This window comes from Hypanus sabinus, chromosome 7, assembly GCF_030144855.1.
Source record: "Hypanus sabinus isolate sHypSab1 chromosome 7, sHypSab1.hap1, whole genome shotgun sequence".
NCBI lineage: Eukaryota > Metazoa > Chordata > Chondrichthyes > Myliobatiformes > Dasyatidae > Hypanus > Hypanus sabinus.
Genome location: NC_082712.1, coordinates 177804129 through 177824774, shown reverse-complemented (window position 1 = coordinate 177824774; position 20646 = coordinate 177804129). Strand labels below are relative to the sequence as shown.

Here is a 20646-nt window from a genome sequence, read left to right as displayed (position 1 = left end):
ATGCATTTTGGTAAAAGGAACAATAGTGCAGACTGTTATCTAAATGAGGAGAAGGTTTAAACATTGGAGGTACAGAAGGACTTAAGAGTCCTCGTGCAAGACTCCCAGAAAGTTAATTTACAGGTTGAGTCTGTGGTAAAGAAGGCAAATGCAGTGTTGGCATTTATTTCAAGGGGAATAGAATATAAAAACAAGAAGATAATGCCGAGGCTTTATAAGACCAGAGTATTGTCAACAGTTTTGGGCCTCATAAATCAGAAACGATGTGTTGTCATTGGAGAGAATTTAGAGGAGATTCATGAAGATGATTCCATGAATGAATGGGTTAACATTTGAGGAGTGTTTGGCAGCTTTGGGCCTGTACTCACTGGAATTTAGAAGAATGTGTGGTAATCTCATTGAAACCTACTGAATGTTGAAAGGACTAGATAGGGTGTTTCCTATGGTGGGTGTGTCTGGAACTAGACGACACAGCTGCAAAACTGAGGGGAACCCTTTAGAACAGAGGTAAGGAGGAATTTTTTTTATTAGCCAGAGAGTTGTGAATCTGTGGAATGCTCTGCCACAGACACCTGTGGAGGCCAAGTCTGTGGGTATGTTTAAAGCGAAAATTGATAGTTTCCTGATAAGTCAGGGCATCAAAGGTTATGGTGAGAAGGCAGGTGTATGGGGTTGAGTGGGATCCAGGACCAGCCATGATGGGATGGTGGAGCAGACTTGATGGCTGAATGGCCTAATCCTGCTCCTAGGTCTTGTGGTCTTATATCCTATGTCCTCTCAGGAGAGCAGGAATAGTTGGGAGATCATTCCAACTGGGGCAGAAGATGGGGACCGCAGGGCTGGCTTTAAGGGCAAACTACAGAGAGGGAGATGGAGGCCAGTGTGAAAACAGAGGGGTTGAAAGGTCTGTTTAATTGCTGTAAAATTCCACATGACTCATTGTTTATTCAAGGATCTGGCTTCCTCAAGCACCACTGGGGAATAAGCAATCTCTAGGTTGCAACTAAATGTTTAGAACAATAAGCCATGTGAAGTGCCTGCATTTTTTCCTCCAACGGGTGAAACAGCCTTGGGAGAAGGAGTCCAGACCATCACCAAACATAGACTGGAATTTCCTTTGCTTTTCTGTGTTGCCGGGGTGATGGATCCTGATGCACGGATTCAGAATTGGAATGGTTCCCAGGATTTTGCCTGAGTCCACTGGGTTCTGGTGCTGAGAGAGCCGCTATACACGGCGTGAGGGGTCTCCACGTGCGCCGGGCCGGGGGTGGAGGTTTGCCCTGGCGGATGTTTGCAAACCAGCAGAAGGGAATTCGGGGAAAGAAGAGGGAGGACAGAATGGGACAAGGTGAAGGGAAGGACACTCCTGTGGAGTGTTGGAGCAACAAATGGTCTGCTGGAATAACTCAGTCGATGGAGAGTCTCACTGGGTTCCTCCTGAAGACTTTTATTGCAGCACCTCAGTATGTCATATAACACTCCACTCGGGCTGCATCTGGAGTACTGCGTGCAGTTCCGGTCACCCCCCCCCCCCCCCCATTGTAGGAAAGATTGTTGAGTCTTTGGAGAGGGTGCAGAAGAAAGAGGTTTACCAAGCTGCTGCCTGGTTCAGAGGGCATGTGCTATCATGAGAGGCTGGACGAACTTGGGCACCAGCATTTTCTGTGTGTAGCTGGACGAACTTGCGGTTGTTTTCTCTGGAGCAGAGGGGCTGAGGGAAGATCTGATAGAGGTTTATAAGATTATGAGAGGCATAGATAAAGTAAACAGACAGTATCTTTTCCCAGGGTTGAAATGTCTCATACCAGAGGGGAGGTGTTTAAGGTGAGAGGGGTCATTTCAAAGGAGATGGAAAAGGCAAGTGCTGGGTGCCTGGAATGGACTGCCTGGGGTGGGGGTAGAGGCAGATAGATTAGAGGCTGTTAAGTGATGTTTAGATAGACACATGAATGTGAGGAAAATGGAGGGATATGGACATTGTGTAGGCAGTAGAGATTAGTTCAGTTGGCCATTTGATTACCAATTTAATTGTTTCAGCACAACATCGTGGACCAAAGGACCTCTTACCGAGCCGTACTGTTCTATGAAAGAATCTCTGAGAGGGAGAGGGAAGACTTGTTGACGTTTTGAGTCAAAAGCCTGACTCAGAACTGAGAAGCTGCTAATTGTGACATGGGGTTTCGACCCAGAATGTCGACAGTTCCTACTGCTCCCCCAAACGATTATTTTTATTTATTTAGAGATACAACACAGAACAGACAGTTCCAGCCCAATGAGCCACACCACCCAGGCACCCACCTGTTTACCCCTGGCCTAATCACAGGACAACTTACAATTCACCGACTAACCTTCGGACTGTGGGAGGAAACTGGAGCACCTGGACGAAACCGAAAAATTCACGGGGAGAACGTACAAGCTCCTTACAGTCGGTGCTGGAATTGAACTCCATACTCCGAGGCTCTGAGGCATAATAGCTTCACGATAACCTCTGCGCTACCATGGTGCCTGATCCACTGAGTTCCATCAGCAGATGGTGTGTGGCTCGAGATTTCAGCGTCCGCAGCCTCTTGTGGCTTATATGGAGGATTACCAGCACAGAGCAGAGGGGCAGAATGGCCTGATTCTGTGCTGTGATTTATAGTTGAATCCCTCACCCGGAGCTGTCAGATTTACTGAGCTGCTTGTTTGGTGTGGTTGGGTTTGAACCCACACCCCATCACAGCAAGAATACCACATCCTGCTCCAGCTGTGGCCTTGACAACAGCAGAGCTTCCCAACCAAATGTGGCTGATACCAAGGGGCAGAGTATTAAAATGATTTGAGGGAAGAATGGGGGAGGGTTGTCAGAGGTAAGTTTTTACCACAGAGAGTGGTGGGTGTGTGGAGTGTGCTGCCAGGGTGTTAGAGGCCAATACAGAACCTGAGTCCGATTTACTATCACTGACATACATTGTGAAATTGGTTGTCTTGCGGAGGCAGTGCATTGCAATATATTATATTAAAAGCTGTAACTACCATGAGTATATACAGTTATTCATCTTAATATTAATCTTAACCAAATACATTGAAACTCAGTTTTTCACAATTCCTGACATTTAATCCTAGAAATCATTCCCTGTCTTAGGTCAGTTAGGATCACAACTTTATTTTAAGAATGTGAAATGTCAGAATAATAGTAGGAAGAATGATTTATTTCAGTTTTTATTTCTTTCATCACTTTCCCAGTGGGTCAGAAGTTTACATACACTTTGTTAGTATTTGGTATCATTGCCTTTAAATTGTTTAACTTGGGTCAAACATTTTGGGTAGTCTTCCACAAGCTTCTCACAGTAAGTTGCTGGAATTTTGTTCCATTTCTCCAGACAGAACTGGCGTAACTGAGGCAGGTTTGTAGGCCTCCTTGCTCGCACACGCTTTTTCAGTTCTGCCCAAATTTCTGCCATCAAATTTCCTGTCGGATTGATGTCAAGGCTTTGTGATGGCCACACCAATACCTTGACTTTGTTGTCCTTAAGCAATTTTGCCACAACTTTGGAGCTATGCTTGAGGTCATTGTCCATTTGGAAGACCCATTTGTGGCCGAGCTTTAACTTCCTGTCTGATGTCTTGAGATGTCGCTTCAATATATCCACATAATTTTCCTTCCTCATGAGGCCATCTATTTTGTGAAGTGCACCAGTCCCTCCAGCAGCAAAGCACCCCCATAACATGATGCTCCCACCCCCACGCTTCACGGTTAGGATTGTGTTCTTCAGCTTGCAAGCCTCACCCCTTTTCCTCCAAACATAACATGGTCATTATGGCCAAACAGTTCAACTTTTGTTTCATCAGACCAGAGGATGTTACTCCAAAAGGTAAGATCTTTGTCACCATGTGCACTTGCAAACTGTAGTCTGGCTTTTTTATGGCGGTTTTGGAGCAGTGGCTTCTTCCTTGCTGAGCAGCCTTTCAGGTTATGTCGATATAGGACTCGTTTTACTGTGGATATAGATACTTGTCTACCTGCTTCCTCCAGCATCTTCACAAGGTCTTTTGCTGCTGCTCTGGGATTGATTTGCACTTTTCGCGCCAAAATACGTTCATCTCTAGGAGACAGAATGCATCTCCTTCCTGAGCGGTATGATGGCTGCGTGGTCCCATGGTGTTTATACTTGCGTATTATTGTTTGTACAGATGAATGTACTACCTTCACGCGTTTGGAAATTGCTCCTAAGGATGAACCAGATTTGTGGAGGTCCACAATTTTTTTTCTGAGATCTTGGCTGATTTCTGTTGATTTAGTTTGTAAACTTCTGCCCACTGGAATTGTGATGTAGTCAATTAAAAGTGAAATAATCTGTCTGTAAACAATTGTTGGAAAAATTACTCATGTCATGCACAAAGTAGATGTCCTCAACGTTTTGCCAAAACTGTAGTTTGCTAATATGAAATCTGTGCAGTGGTTAACCAATGAGTTTTAATGACTTTAACCTAAGTGTATGTAAACTTCCGACTTTAATTGTATATGTGTGTGAGTATGTGTGTGTTTAAACAACACAGTGAGGTAGCGTATGTGGGTTCATGGTCCATTCAGAAATCTGATGGCGGAGGGGAAGAAGCTGTTTCTGAAATGTTGAGTGTGAGTCTGGAGGCTCCTGCACCTCCTTGATGGTAGCAATGAGAAGAGGGAATGTCCTGGATGATGGGGGCCCTTAATGATGGAAGCGGCCTTTTTAAGGCATAGCTCCTCAAAAAAAAACTTTAAAACTTTTAAACACGTTGATAGAAAATTCAGAATCAGGTTTAATATCACTGGCATATGCTGTGAGATTTGTTGTTTTGTGGCAACTGTACAGTGCAGTATATAATAATTTTTAAAAAGCATAAATTACATGAAGTATATATTTTAAAAATTAAATAAGTCATGCAAAGAGAGCAAAAATAGTGAGGTATTGTTCATGGGTTCGCACAAGCAACCAATGTTTTAGGAACAGCTTCTTCCCATCTGCCATCAGATTTCTGAATGGACAATATTGATAGACCATCTGAGCAGGCAGCCTTAAGCTAGGTAGAAGGCACAAAGGATTAGTTTCATTTGGATCATGTTTAGCACAGATATTGTTGGTAGAAATGCCCATTCCTGTGCTGTTGTGCTTTATATTCCATCTTCTAACGCAGGAAATGTGGACCTCTTCACCTGGGGATGTAAACAGGTGGGTGGGGAGTTCCAGAGGGAGGTGGAGTTGGTGGGTAAGAGTTCACTGTTCTTCACAGAAAGGCAGCTGAAGCAGAGCAGCTTAGCGTCCTTCTCCAGACCCAAACACTACCATCTCCGTGGCCCATATCTATGCTGCCATTGGAGAGGAGACAGGAGGTTCATGAAAATAATCCCAGGAATGAAAGGACAGCATATGAGAAATGTTTGATGGTGCTGGGCCTGTACTTGCTGGAATTTAGAAGAATGAGGGGGGATCTGATTGATGACTATCAAATATTGAAAGGCCTGGGATAGAGTGGATGTGGAGAGGATGTTTCCTATAATGGGGAAGTCTAGGACTAGAAGGCACAGCCTCAGAATAGAGGGACATCCTTTTAGAACAGAGATGAGGAAGAATTTCTTTAGCCAGAGCTTGGTGAATGTGTGGAATTCATTGTAACAGACAGCTGTGGAGGACAAGTTAACTCATAACAAGTTGACCACAGCATTTGCAGTGTACTTTGTGGAGGACAAGTTATTGGGTGTATTTAAAGTGGAGGTTGATAGGTTCTTGATTAGTCAGGGTGTCAAAGGTTAGAGGGAGAAGGCAGGAGAATGGGGTTGAGAGGGATAATAAATTAGTCATGATGGAATGGTGGAGCAGACTGGATGGGCTAAATGGCCTAATTCTGTTCCTTTCACTACGTAAAAACTACAGCACAGAACAGACCTTCCGGTCCACAACATTGTGCAGACTTTTTAACCTCCTTTAACATAAATCTCACTCTTCCCTCCCACATAGCCTCCATTTGTCTATCATCCATGTGCATCAGAGTCTCCTAAATGCCCCTAATGTATCTGCCTCTACCCCCACCCCGGCAGGGTGTTCCACACACCCACCACTCTGTGAAAATGTGAAACCCACCTCTGACACGTCCTTTAGATTTTCCTCCAATCACTTTAAAATGCTGCTCCCTGGTATTTGCCATTTCTACTCTGGGCTGTCCACTCTGTCTATGCCTGTTATCACCTTGTCAAGTCACCTGTCATCCTGCTTCACTCCAGAGAGAAAAGACCGAGCTCAGGCAATAAGACATGCTCTATAATCCAGGCTTGTTTGGGAGTAACACGTTTCTGCCTCTATCATCACCCCGGTAGCATGTTCTATGTATCCACCATGACAACTTACCTCTGACAGCCCCCTTTTGGTCTCACCTTGTTTGGCCCTAGCTGGCTGTCAACCCCAGCACTAATTGACAGCCAAGGGACAGTGTCTGCTTAGGGAAGGCAGGGCAAGAGGTTCTAATCAGTTCCTCTGTACAGTTGGAAGCCTGCAGTCCAAATGCCGCACTCTGCACAGACAGGGCCGGGGTGTGGTTTGGGTGGCTTCCAGTCAGTGAGCGTCTGTCTGATTCAGTGATAACTCAGCAAGTCAGGGTGCCTTATGGAAATTAATTAACAGTTGACATTTTGGGCCAAAACCCTTCATCCGGACCTAAAGGGAAGGGGGAAGGTGCCAGAATAAGGAGATGAGGGAAGGGGAAGTAAAGAGCTAGAAGGTGATAGGTGATACCAGGTGAGTGGGGGAGGGGTGAAGTAAAAAGTTGGGATGTGATAGGTGGAAAAGGCAAAGGGCTGAAGAAGAAGGAATCTGATAGGGGGAGGTGGGACCATGGGAGAAAGGGAAAGAGGAAGGGCACCAGGGGGAGATGATAGGCAGGCAGGGGATGAGGTAAGAGGCTAGAATGGAGAAATGAAAAAGAGGAAAGGGGGAAGGGAAAGAATTACCAAATGCTGGAAAAATTGATATTCATGTTATCAGGTTTGAGGCTATTTAGATGGAATACAAGGTGTTGCTCATCCAGCCTGAGTGTGGGCTCATCGGGTCAGAAGACTGACATGTTGGAATGTTTGTTTGTGTGATGGACTATGTAGTGAATGGCCTATGCATGGGATTACTTTCAGGGGATGATGAGACTGATAAACCAAGTGGGGTGAGGCTTCAGGCTGAACTGTGAGGAATTGATCTGTGGTCTTGTTCCAACATGAGATTGGGAGGGTGAATGACTGGAAAGCTTCATGCCCTTCCTCTTCTTGGGATTCCCTGAAGCCTTTTGGCAACCGGAGGAGCATTAATGATACATAGAAACATAGAAAATAGGTGCAGGAGTAGGCCATTCGGCCCTTCGAGTCTGCACCGCCATTCAGTATGATCATGGCTGATCATCCAACTCAGAATCCTGTACCTGCTTTCTCTCCATACCCCCTGATCCCTTTAGTCACAAGGGCCATATCTAACTTCCTCTTAAATATAGCCAATGAACTGGCCTCAACTGTTTCCTGTGGCAGAGAATTCCACAGATTCACCACTCTCTGTGTGAAGAAGTTTTTCCTCATCTCGGTCCTAAAAGGCTTCCCCTTTATCCTGAAACTGTGACCCCTTGTTCTGGACTTCCCCAACATTGGAAACAATCTTCTGGCATCTAGCCTGTCCAATCCCTTTAGAATTTTATATGTTTCAATAAGATCCCCCCTCAATCTTCTAAATTCCAGTGAGTATAAGCCTAGTTGATCCAGTCTTTCTTCATATGAAAGTCCTGCCATTCTAGGAATCAATCTGGTGAACCTTCTCTGTACTCCCTCTATGGCAAGAATGTCTTTCCTCAGATTAGGGGACCAAAACTGCACACAATATTCTAGGTGTGGTCTCACCAAGGCCTTGTACAACTGCAGTAGAACCTCCCTGCTCCTGTACTCAAATCCTTTTGCTATGAATGCCAACACACCATTTGCCTTTTTCACCACCTGCTGTACCTGCATACACACCTTCAATGACTGGTGTACAATGACACCCAGGTCTCGTTGCATCTCCCCTTTTCCTAATCGGCCACTGTTCAGATAATAATCTGTTTTCCTGTTCTTGCAACCAAAGTGGATAACCTCACATTTATCCACATTAAATTGCATCTGCCATGAATTTGCCCACTCACCTAACCTATCTAAGTCACCCTGCATCCTCTTAGCATCCTCCTCACAGCTAACACCGCCGCCCAGCTTCGTGTCATCCACAAACTTGGAGATGCTGCATTTAATTCCCTCGTCTAAATCATTAATATATATTGTAAACAACTGGGGTCCCAGCATTGAGCCTTGCGGTACCCCACTAGTCACTGCCTGCCATTCTGAAAAGGTCCCATTTACTCCCACTCTTTGCTTCCTGTCTGCCAACCAATTCTCTATCCACATCAATACCATACCCCCAATACCGTGTGCTTTAAGCTTGCACACTAATCTCCTAATGAAAGAGTGTGTGCCTTAGAATCCTTGCAGCAGATGGAGAAGGCCATTTGGTTCATCAGCCTGTGCTGACATTTCCAGATTGTCATGCTTCCCTCACTCTCCTGTAGAGTATTTTGCTTCAAATATCAAATCAGTTTTTTAAAAAACACAAAAATGTACAGCCCAGCACAGATCTTTCAGCCCACAATGTGTGTCAACCCTTTAACCAACTCCAGGATCAACCTAACCCCTCCCTCCTGTATAACCCTCCATTTTACTATCATCCTGTCTGAGAGTCTCTGATGCATCTACCTCTTTCACCACCCCTGGCAGGGCATTCTACACACCCACCGTTCTCTGTGTGCAGGTACTTGCTCAGAATCAGAATCAGGTTTATTGTGGTGGGAAACTTGTTTACTTAGTAGCAGCAGTTGAATATAATACATAATATAGAAGAAAAAAATCATAGTACAATAATAATAAATAAATAAATTACCAGTATGGATATATTGAATAGACTAAAAATCATGCAAAAAAACCCAGAAATAATATATATTAAAAAATTGAGGTAGTGTTCATGGGTTCAACGTCCATTTAAGAATCGGATGGCAGAGGGGAAGAAGCTGTTCCTGAATTGCTGAGTGTGTGCCTTCTACCTCCTACCTGATGGTAACAGTGAGAAAAGGGCATGCCCTGGGTGCTGGAGGTCCTTAATAATGGACGCTGCCTTTCTGAGACACTGCTCCTTGAAAATGTCCTGGGTACTTTGTAGATTAATGCCCAAGATGGAGCTGACTGGATTTACAACCCTCTGCAGCTTTTTTCGGTCCTGTGCAGTAGCCCCTCCAAACCAGACAGTGATGCAGCCTGTCAGAATGCTCTCCACAGTACAACTATAGAAGTTTTTTAGTGTATTTGTTGACATACCGAATCTCTTCAAACTGCTAATGAAGTACAGATGCTGTATTGCCTTCTTTATAACTACATCAATATGTTGGGACCTATACTTCCCTCCAATCACATTAAAATTTTAAACAACTTAGAGATACAGCACTGAATGGGTCCTTCCTATCCTTCGAGTCACACAATCCAGCAGCCCCCGATTTAACCACAGCCGAATCACAAGACACTTTACAATGACCAATTCACCTACTGACCAGTACAGCTTTGGAGAGTGGGAGGAAACCGGAGCACCCGGAGGACCTGTGTGAAGGACATACAAACTTTCTTACAAAGGATGGCAGAAATGACGACTAAGCCCCAGCTGTAACGGTGTCAGACTTACTGATACAGTGACGTGGGTCCCTCTTGTATTGCCCATTTCCACCCTGGGGATAATGACTGTCCACTTTATCGTTACCTCCTTGTCGCGTACACCTTTATCAAGTCACCTCTCATCTTCTTTCTCTCCAAAGAGAAAAGTCCTCACTCACTCAACCTTTCCTCAGAAAACAAAGATAAGAAGGTGCTAACTCTCTCAGTGATTTCCAGATCACCACCCACTGTTCATTACAAAGTCTTTGATGTTCATCTTTGTTTGTTAAAGTACTGTGAAAACCTCCTTCACTTATCAGAACCTAGCACTTTGTGTTCCTGCTTATCTCCCTCCAGGAGCCCTCCCTCCCCCAATCTGCACCTTTCCCTCTCCCAACTTTCACTCTCCCCTCCCCTCCTCCCAACCCCCACCCTCCCCTCCCCTTCCCGAACCTCCACCTTCCCCTCCCAACCCCACTCTCCCCTCCTCTCCTCCCCTCCCCTCTCCAAACCTCCACCCTCCTCTCTCTCTCCCTCCCACATCATTCCTTTGTTTTTCCTCTGCGCTCTCCGCCCCCCTCTTTCCCACCATCTCTCTCAACTCCACCACTGATCCCCTCCCTACCTGTACTACCCACTTGTCATCGGTTTGCATGTCATCAAGAACTGTTGGGATAAGAACAGCTTCTTCCCCAGGCCGTAAAACGACTGAACTCCCTGCCAACACCCAGGTCTCATAACGTATTAAGTGCCAGTAGTGTTATACTGTTCACTATTTAACTTGTGTCAGTTCATCCGCATCTCAGAATGCTTTTGCAATGTTGTCCCTCTTCTCTCTGTGCTGGGCGTCTCTGCTCTCCACTCCCAGTCCCGATAATGTTGTCCCTCTTCTCTCCGTGCTGGGGCGTCTCTGCTCTCCACTCCCAGTCTCGATAATGTTGTCCCTCTTCTCCCCGTGCTGGGTGTCTCTGCTCTCCACTCCCAGTCCCGATAATGTTGTCCCTCTTCTCTCCGTGCTGGGTGTCTCTGCAGTCCACTCCCAGTCCCAATAATGCTGTCCCTCTTCTCTCCGTGATGGGGCGTCTCTGCTCTCCACTCCCAGTCCCGATAATGTTGTCCCTCTTCTCTCCGTGCTGGGGCGTCTCTGCTCTCCACTCCCGGTCCCAATAATGTTGTCCCTCTTCTCTCCGTGCTGGGCGTCCCTGCTCTCCACTCCCAGTCCCAATAACGTTGTCCCTCTTCTCTCCGTGCTGGGCGTCCCTGCAGTCCACTCCCAGTCCCGATAATGTTGTCCCTCTTCTCTCCGTGCTGGGGCGTCTCTGCTCTCCACTCCCAGTCCCGATAATGTTGTCCCTCTTCTCTCTGTGCTGGGCGTCCCTGCTCTCCACTCCCAGTCCCGATAATGCTGTCCCTCTTCTCTCCGTGCTGGGCGTCTCTGCAGTCCACTCCCAGTCCCAATAATGCTGTCCCTCTTCTCTCCGTGCTGGGCGTCCCTGCTCTCCACTCCCAGTCCTGATAATGCTGTCCCTCTTCTCTCCGTGCTGGGCGTCTCTGCACTCCACTCCCAGTCCCGATAATGCTGTCCCTCTTCTCTCCGTGCTGGGCGTCCCTGCTCTCCACTCCCAGTCCCGATAATGCTGTCCCTCTTCTCTCCGTGCTGGGCATCCCTGCTCTCCACTCCCAGTCCCGATAATGCTGTCCCTCTTCTCTCCGTGCTGGGCGTCCCTGCTCTCCACTCCCAGTCCCGATAATGCTGTCCCTCTTCTCTCCATGCTGGGGCGTCCCTGCAGTCCACTCCCAGTCCCGATAATGTTGTCCCTCTTCTCTCCGTGCTGGGCGTCCCTGCTCTCCACTCCCAGTCCCGATAATGTTGTCCCTCTTCTCTCCGTGCTGGGCGTCCCTGCTCTCCACTCCCAGTCCCGATAATGTTGTCCCTCTTCTCTCCGTGCTGGGCGTCCCTGCTCTCCACTCCCAGTCCCGATAATGCTGTCCCTCTTCTCTCCGTGCTGGGCGTCTCTGCTCTCCACTCCCAGTCCCGATGCAGGGTTTTGACATTCCTGACGCTGCCTGACCTGCTGAGTTCCAGCAGCATATTGTTTGTTATGCCTGATTCCAAGGTCTGCTGTCTCTAGTGAAATGCTTCTGTTGCCTGCCGTCCAAACAGATTATGTCATACGTCCAGGAGATTTAGGATTCAAGATTGCTTAAAGTCATTTCTAGTTCATTGGTGTAAAGGAGAATGAAATAATTGTTACTCCAGATCTGATGTCGCACAATGAAACAATAAGGTAAAAGACATAATAATTTAATAAAACACAATAAATATAAATACATAGGATAGCTTATTTACATAGAATGATTGTCTGTCCATAAAGTAACACTAGGCACAGGAGTGTCTCTATACAAGGTGACTCTGACAGGAAATGATAAAGTAGTGGTGTTTGGGGGTGTGGAGGGGTGGGTTGGTGGATGGACGTGTTGGTCAGCCTCACTTCTTGGGGAAAGTTACTGTTTTTGAGTCTAATGGTCCTGGTGGGGATGCTATGTAGCCTCCTCCCTGATGGGAGTGGGACGAACAGTCCACGAGCAGGGTGGGCGGGATCCTTCATGACGTTACTGGCCCTTTTCCAGCACCTTTCTGTACATATGGTACGTCCCTGATGGCGGGCAGGCTGGCTGGGTGAGGCGTTGGGTAGGTTTGACTACCCGCTGTAGAGATTTCCATCAAGGTGATAAAAATAAAACAATATGTAGAACATAGTGTTGCAGTTACAGAGAGGGTGCAGTGTGGGAGACAAAGTGCAATGGTCACGAATGCGTTGATCGTTGACTCAGAACACAGTATTTCACTGTATATTTTGATGTTTCACAGTCTTTATAAAACTAATATTTAAATACTGGGAAATCAAGAGTTCATCTTTCAGTGCACAAGTGGTCTGTTCAATGGTCTGATAGCAGCAGGGTAGAGCCCGGCAGGTTGTGCTTTCAGGCTTTTGCATCTTCTGCCCAAAGGTAGGGCTGAGAAGTGAGAATGTCCGGGTGGGTGGGGTGTTTTATTTACTGAGACAGAGTGGGGGTTCGTTTCATTACACCCACTTTGTGAACTTCGATATTAAGTCAGTGAAACAGGTCTATGAACTGCCTGCTGATGGGAATGGGTTCCTTGTCTCCACCCTCGGTAAGCTGACAGTGATGCTCTCCGGCAGAGGGCTTGGTCCTGTTGTCTGGTGTTTTCTGTGTGAGGTCTGTGCATTCCCCCGTGTCCCTGGGAGCTCCAGTTTTCTCTCATATCCCAACATCATGCGGGTCAGTGGTTTAATTTGCCCCTTGTGTGTTGGTTGAAGGGTAGTGTATGGGGGAGGTTTTTGGGTGAACAAGGAGGAATTAAGCTAAATGGGTGATTAAATATCAGCAAGGAGCAGAATTCAGCCACTTGGTCTCCTGAGTTTGTATCACCATTTCATTATGGCTGATTTATTATCCCTTTCATCCCCATTCTTCTGCCTTCTGCCTGTAACCTTTGACAGCCTGACTAACCAACCTCTGTTTTAAATATATCCAATGACTTGGCCTCTGTATCAATGAATTCCACAGATTCTCTACCCTCTGGCTAAAGAAATTCCTCCTCATCTCTGCTCTCTGACTTGGTGGGACTTCTTTTGTGGCTGTGGCCTTTATCCATAGGGTTCCCTGTCAGTGAACTGGCTCTGTGCTGTCGACTCACTTCTGGGGAGTCTGCGGTTCATACCGGGAGGAGGCAGGAGACTGGGGCAAAGAGGGAACTGGATCGGCCGTGATGAGATGACAAACCAGACCCGATGGGACAAACTCTGCCCTGATATCTTATGTTCTGTGTTTGAATTTGTTTACTTTTTAATTGTCTGCATGATTTGTTCTTTTTTTCGCACATTAGGTATTTGATAGTCTTTGTGTTGCGAGTTTTTTCCCGTGGATTCTATCGTGCTTGTTTTATAGCTGACTGCAAGAAGACAAATTTCAAGATGTACATACTTTGATAATAAAAGTACTTTAAAGTTTGAAGGGCCTGTCCTTGTGCTGGATCTCTCTATGACCTGGCCATGGTGTTCACCATCTGGCAACTGAGATCCTGTGTTACAGCAGTGATGTGTCAACAGAGTAGGTCAATCCTGGCCTGAATCAGCTGTGCCTTTTTATTGGAATTAATATTGGTATTGGTTCATTATTGTCACATGCACTGAGATACAGTGAAAAGCTTGTCTTGCATACTGTCCATACAGATAGACCGTGCATTGAGGTAGAACAAGGGAAAACAGTAACAATGCAGAAGAAGGTGTGACAGCTGCTGGAAGAGAGCAGTTGTAAACAGTGAAGTACAAGATCATAATGAGGGAGATTTGAGTCCATCTTGTGGTAAAGCTATTCTTGAGCTTGGAAGGGTGTGCTTTCGGTCTTTAATATGGGAGGGCGAGAAGAGAGAATGTCTAGGGTGGATGGTCTTTGCTTATTTGAGGATGGGAAGTGTGGACAGAGTCCATGGAGAGGTGGCTGGATTGAGTGACGTGCTCAACTCCCTGCAGCTTCAAGCAGAGCGGTTGCTGTGCCGAGCCATGATGTATCCACGGAGGATGCTGCCTAAGGTGCATTGGTCAGGGTCGATAGGGGCATGCTGACTTTATTTAGCCTCGCGGATATAGAGGCATTGCTAAGATTTCTGGGCCATAACTTCTGTTGCTCTTTGATGGGGAAAATTAGAAACACTAACAATGATCGGATTTCCCCCATTTCCAGGGAGAGTATTTATCGATTGCTGCCTCAAACTACACCAGAGAACATCAGCAAGAACTTTGAACAGTACACAATAGATCCTGCTTCACGATACCCCACCCTCAACTCCAGCTGTGTGCAGCCGCATCAGGTGAGATAATTTCATCACACCTGTGAGATCATAGAGAGATAAGGAGCAGAGTCAGGCCATTCAGCCCATCAGATCTGCTCCACCATTCCATCATGGTTGACCCATTTCCCTTTCATCCTCATTCTCCTGCCTTTTCCCTGAAACCTTGGACACCCCGACTAATCAAGTACATACCAACCTCTGCTTTAAATATACCCAATGACTTGGCCTGCACAGCCGTCTGTGGCAATGAATTCCACAGATTCACCATTCTCTGGGTGAAAAAATTCCTCCTCATCTCTGTTCTAAAGAGACGTCCCTCTATTCTGACCTCGATTTGGACTCTCTTGTCCTAGACTCCCCACTATAGGAAACATCTTCTCCACGTCTACTGTATCTGGGTCTTTCAAATATTTGATAGGTTTCAATGAGATCCCACCTCAATCTTCTAAACCCCAGTGAGTACAGGCCCAGAGCTATCAAATGTTCCTCATACATTAACCCTTTCAGTCCTGGGTTCATTCTCAGAAACCTCCTCTGGATGCTCCCCAATGCCAGCACATCTGTCCTCAGTTAGGAAGCAAGATAGAAATAATATGGAGAATCCTACATAAATGCCCAAAAGTCATTGCCGCTTTGAGCCTTGCTCCACCATTCTTTCAACCTATTTCTCCTCCCCATATTCCCCACAATCTAGACTAGAAGGCCATTCACCCATCATGCTTGTGCCAGCTCTTTGAGTGTACGTCTAATCAGTCCCCTCACTGCACTAACAGCTCCCCTCCCCTCAATGGTCATCCAGTCTCTTTGTGAGTTAATATGGACGCTCCTCAGTGTAGAGAGAACTGCATTGACTACACAGTGTATTTTGCTTTAGAAATAACTGATTTAGAACTAGCTAACCGGGTCTGACTGGGCTACAAGGGATTAATGGAGCCCTCCCTCTCTCTCCTATCCAGGTCCGTCAGCTCTACATTACCACCGATCTGAAGAGCTGTCCGCTCGAGAGAGTCAACTCCATGCGGAAGTCCGTCAAAGTTTCCCGCCGTGGTGAGTTACGCCCACAGTGAGGGTCAGGTTATCTCGTGCCCTTTGTCCCCCTCCAGCCTTCCTGTCCTGCTCCTCCCTTCAGTAGAGCAGCCAAGCCTGGGGTGGGGGGGGGGGGTTAGTGAATGAGTATGGGGGGCTGTTCAGAAGACTCTTGAAAGACCATAGATGCTAGAAATCTAAACACACTAAAGTTCAAAATAAATTTATTTTCAAGGTACATAGATGTCACCAGATATAACCCTGAGATGTACCTTCTTGCAGGCATTCACAGTAAAACAAAGAATTACAAAAGAAAAGCAAACAAAATACTAATAATAAATAAATAGGCAATAAGTATGAACATGAGATGAAGAGTCCTTGAAAGTGAATCCATAGGTTGTGGGAACAGTTCAGTGATGGGGTGAGTGAAGAGCCTGATGGTTCAAGAGCCTGATGGTTGAGGGGTAATAACTTCCTGAACTGTGAGGTGGGGGTTGGTGGGCAGATTCTTATCAAATTCCATCTTCTTCAGCCTTTCATTACTTACACTTAATATCTCCCAGCTTCTTACATCATCCACAGGACATACCATATGTCCTCAAGCTCCTAATGAAATATAGCCACTGGTGTACCCTCTTTGTAATTGTATCAGTACCTTGGGCACAGAGTAGTTGACATCCAAGAACTTGAAGCTGCTCACCCTATCTGCCACTGACCCCTCGGTGAGGACTGGTGCGTGTTCTCTCAACTTCCCTTTCCTGAAGCCCACAATCCCTTCCATGGTCTCACTGACAGCAATGCATTGTGGGAAGGGGTTCAGATGGAGGGAGGACCATTTTGGTTGAGTGAAGTTGATTGTGTGTGGAAATCCTAGCACACACATTGGTCAAAACCGTTCACCTGTTGCTTTATTTGTTCCAGATTCAGAGATTCGCCCCAACAGGTTGTTGACGTGGTGTCAGAAACAGACCGAGAGCTATGAGAACGTGAAAATCACTGATCTGACCAGCTGCTGGCGCAGTGGCCTGGCACTGTGTGCCATCATACACCACTTCTGCCCGCACCTCATGTATGCTACACTCTAACATTGTCTGTACCGGAGCTGGGTGGGACGGTGAGGGGAATCTCTGCCACCCAGGGCTTCTCTCCAAGTCCCACCCAGCCCTGGGTATAAACTCTCCATCTTCCTCGCCAAAAGCACTCTGGGAGCACCTCCATCAGGAGTGCAGGGGTTCAAAGTGGCTCACCTTCACCTCGTGAAGGGCAGTCAGGAGATTAGCTTTAGTACAGGCCCTTTGGCTCATAATGTTCTGCAGACTGATGTAAACCTACTCCACTGTCGATCTGACCCTTCCCTCCTGTACAGCGCACAACTCTCCACCTTTCTAACATCCGTGGACCAATCTAAGAATCTGTCAAATGTCCCCAATGTATCAGCCTTGACCATCATGTTTTATAAAGACAAACAGATCTGCTTTACTCGTCACACTGAAACATAGAGTGAAATACATCATTAGCGTCGATGACCGACACAATCCGAGGATGTGCTGTGGGCAGCCCGCAAGTGTCAACAAACTTCCAGTGTCATCGTAGCATGCCCGCATCTTACCAACCGTAACCTGTACATCTTTGGACTGTGGGAGGAAGCTGGAGCTCCCGGAGAAAACCCATGTGGTCATGGAGAGAACATCCAAATGGTGGAAATTGAACCTGGGTTAATTATGGCCAGTGTTGGAGGGCCATAGACTGACCATGGAGTAGATTTGTATAGGTTGGTCCAACATTGTGGGCCGAAGGGTCTGTACTGTTTTATACTGTTCCATGCTCTATATTTTCCACACTCGATGCACCTCACCTGCACTCGGGAGTGACGACCCAATTGGAGTAGCTTGTTGCTCCTGAGACCTGGGCTCATAACTCGGGCATAGAGGTGTGCAAAATTATCAGGGGTGTAGATCAGGTAAAGGCAAGCAGGCTTTTTCCACTGAGGTTGGGTGAGACTACAACCGGAGGTCGTGGGTTAAGGGGAAGGGTGAAATGTTTAAGAGCAAGCTGAGGGGGAACTTCTTCACTCAGAGGGTGGGGAGAGTGTGGAATGAGCTGCCAACACGAGTGGTGAACGTGAGATCAATTTCAACATTAAGTGAAGCTTGGAGAAGTACATGGGTGGGAGGGGTGCTTGCGTGTTTAGAGATACAGCACGGACTGGGCCCTTCTAGCCTTTTGAGCTGCACTGCAGACCAACCCACAGATTTAACCTGAGCCTAATCACAGGAAAATTTACAATGATGAATTACCTACTAACCTGTACGTCTCTGGACTGTGGGAGGAAACCTGAGCACCCGGAGGAAACCCACACGCTCACACTTGTTTACAGAGGATGTTGGAATTGACCTCTGAACTCCAAAGCCCTGAGCTGTAACTGTGTTGCACTAACCCTTTACACCACCGTGATGCCCAAGGTGTGATTGCTGGGATGGTGCAGACTGAATCGGTTTAAGGGCCTGTTTCCGTGCTCTAGTGGTTTATGATTCTATAACTGTGATGGCAAGAACTGCCCTACTAATGGGAGCCTCTTCCTTTGTCCTTCCAGTGACTTTGACTCCCTGAACGAGGAGGATGCAGCCAAGAATAACCAGCTGGCCTTTGACATTGCAGAGCGGGAGTTTGGTATCTCTCCAGTCACCACGGGGAAAGAGATGGCCTCTGTCAGTGAGCCAGACAAGCTCAGCATGGTCATGTACCTCTCCAAGTTCTATGAGCACTTCCGAGGGAACCCCACATCCACCCCCTGTGAGTGGAATTAATTTCCAGACAATTAACTCCCCTGCTAACATCTCCTTCCTCATCACCTGGATTCACCTCTCTCCTGCTAACGTACTCTTTCCTATCCACCCACCTTCCCCTCATCTGGATTCACCTGTCCTCTGTTAATTTGTACTCCTTCTCCTCCCCATGTTCACGTCCTGGTTCTGAACCCTTCCTTTCCAGTCCTGATGAAGGGTCTTGACCTGAAACAACTGCTTATTCATTTCCATAGGTGCTGACTGACCCGAGTTCCTCCAGCATTTTGTGTGTGTTGCTCTGGATTTCCAACATCTGCAGAATCTCTCATGTGTACAACATTTAAATGTTAGCTTTAGTTGTTTTATGTACCTCAAAACATTGAAACATAGTGAAATACATCGCTTGTGTCAGTGACCATCGTAGCTGAGGATGTGTTGATGACACATTGCATCGGTGCCAACACAGCATACCCTCAACTCACTAAACCTAACCCGTACGTCTTTGGACTGTGGGAGGAAACCGGAACAAACTCACTTGGTCAAGGGGAGAATGTACAAACTCCTTACAGACAGTTGAGTATTGGGAGCAGTTTTGTGCTCCAGATCGGAAGAAAGATGTGTTAGATTGAGAGGGTCCAGAGGAAGTTCACAAGAATGATCCTGGGAATAGAAGAGTTAATATACGAGGAGTGTTTGATGACTCTGGGCCTGTACTCGCTGGGGTTCAGAAGAATGAGGGAAGATCTCATTGAAGGAGTGTTTGATGACTCTGGGCCTGTACTCGCTGGGGTTCAGAAGAATGAAGAGGGATCTCATTGAAACCTATTGAATATTGAATGGTCCAGATATTTTCCAATAGTAGGAGAGTCTAGGACCAGAGGGCACAGGCTCAAAATAGAACAGAGGTTCCCAACCTTTTTTAAGCCATGGACCCCTATCATTAGCCTGTGGGTCCATGCACCCCAGGTCGGGAACCCCTTTAGAACAGAGATGGGGAGGAACATGCACACAATGCTGAAGGAACTCAGCAGGTCAGGCAGCATCTGTGGAGATGACTAAACAGTCAACGTTTCTAGCTGAGACCCTTCATCAGGTCGATTAAAAAATTGGAGATTGACAAGGGAGACATACCAAAATTTGTTTAGAGTTCTTAACTTGCATCCACCTGAAAATTCATCATCATCATTATATGCCCTGTTGTATGATGTGAGCGATCATGGTCCCATGACCATACTTGTTCTTGGCAAATTTTTCTGCAGGTGTTTGTCATTGCCGCCTTCTGGGCAGCATCTTTTCTTGTAAAGACCCCAGACATTGTCAATACTCTTCAGAAATTGTCTGCCGAGCGTCAGTGGTCGCATGACCAGGACGTGATATGTGACAGCTACTTATATGACCATCCACCACCCATTCCGATGGTTTGGGCAATGGGGGGGGCTAAGTAGGTGCTACACCTTGCACCTCCTTTGGTAGAGACATATCTCCACCTGTAATAACCTCCACATTGACAGTAGAAGCTGAAAGAACAGGAAATACCCAGCTGATCAAGCAGTATCTGTGGGGAGAGAGAGAGAGAGAGAGAGCGAGAGAGAAGTAGACCTAATGTTTCAGGTGGAAGATCCTTGTGTGTCTCCATTATTTTCTGCTTGTGTTTCAGATTTCCAGCTCCCGAAGTTCTTCTCATTTTCATGCCCCTCCATGTAGAGAGTGTTTTCACTGTGGTAACATGTCCCCAGGTGTTCCTTGCCTCTGGACTTGACAAGGAGAACTTGGGACAGCTTGCTTCAAAGTTTGGTCAGAGGTGGAGGAGTTCAGAAGCAGTGTGCCAGTGTACCAATCCATAGGAAGGATCTTGGCCTTGAAGCATTGACTGTTTATTCCTCTCTGTAGATGCTGCCTGAGCTGCTGAGTTCCTCAGCATTTTGTGTGTTGCTCATCTCCCAGAGCAAGTGCTCTCGTTAAGAGGAGTTTATAGCAGGTCTGGGAGGAGTTAGATCCAGGGAAGGGTGAGTCCGTGGAGGAAGCTGCCAACAATTGATAAAAATTATTACACAGCAACATGGTCAGAACTGTTTTCAGGGTACCAGAGCAGTCCGTGGTATCTCAGTGAACCTCACCATTGTCCACTCTCACCCTACTCCCTGGTGCTCTCATGTCGAACCCTTGCAGGCTGCAGAACCGAGAGAGTGTTGCGATGGAAGAAGTAGCTGCCCCTGACTCTGTAACATGGGAAACTGTCCCAGCTA

The 20646-nt window shown here is 46.7% G+C and overlaps 1 protein-coding gene across 8 annotated transcripts in view; it reads left to right on the top strand.

Annotated features, from left to right (window-relative positions):
• Nucleotides 1-20646, top strand: part of LOC132397426 (F-actin-monooxygenase MICAL2-like) — a 301318-nt gene that overhangs the window by 109252 nt on the left and 171420 nt on the right. For all 8 annotated transcript variants that reach the window (XM_059976204.1, XM_059976203.1, XM_059976205.1 and 5 more), the window contains exons 10-13: nt 14480-14606; nt 15545-15635; nt 16536-16683; nt 18208-18407. In XM_059976204.1, coding sequence (XP_059832187.1) covers nt 14480-14606; nt 15545-15635; nt 16536-16683; nt 18208-18407 — 566 coding nt within the window. The remainder of the gene's footprint in view (nt 1-14479; nt 14607-15544; nt 15636-16535; nt 16684-18207; nt 18408-20646) is intronic.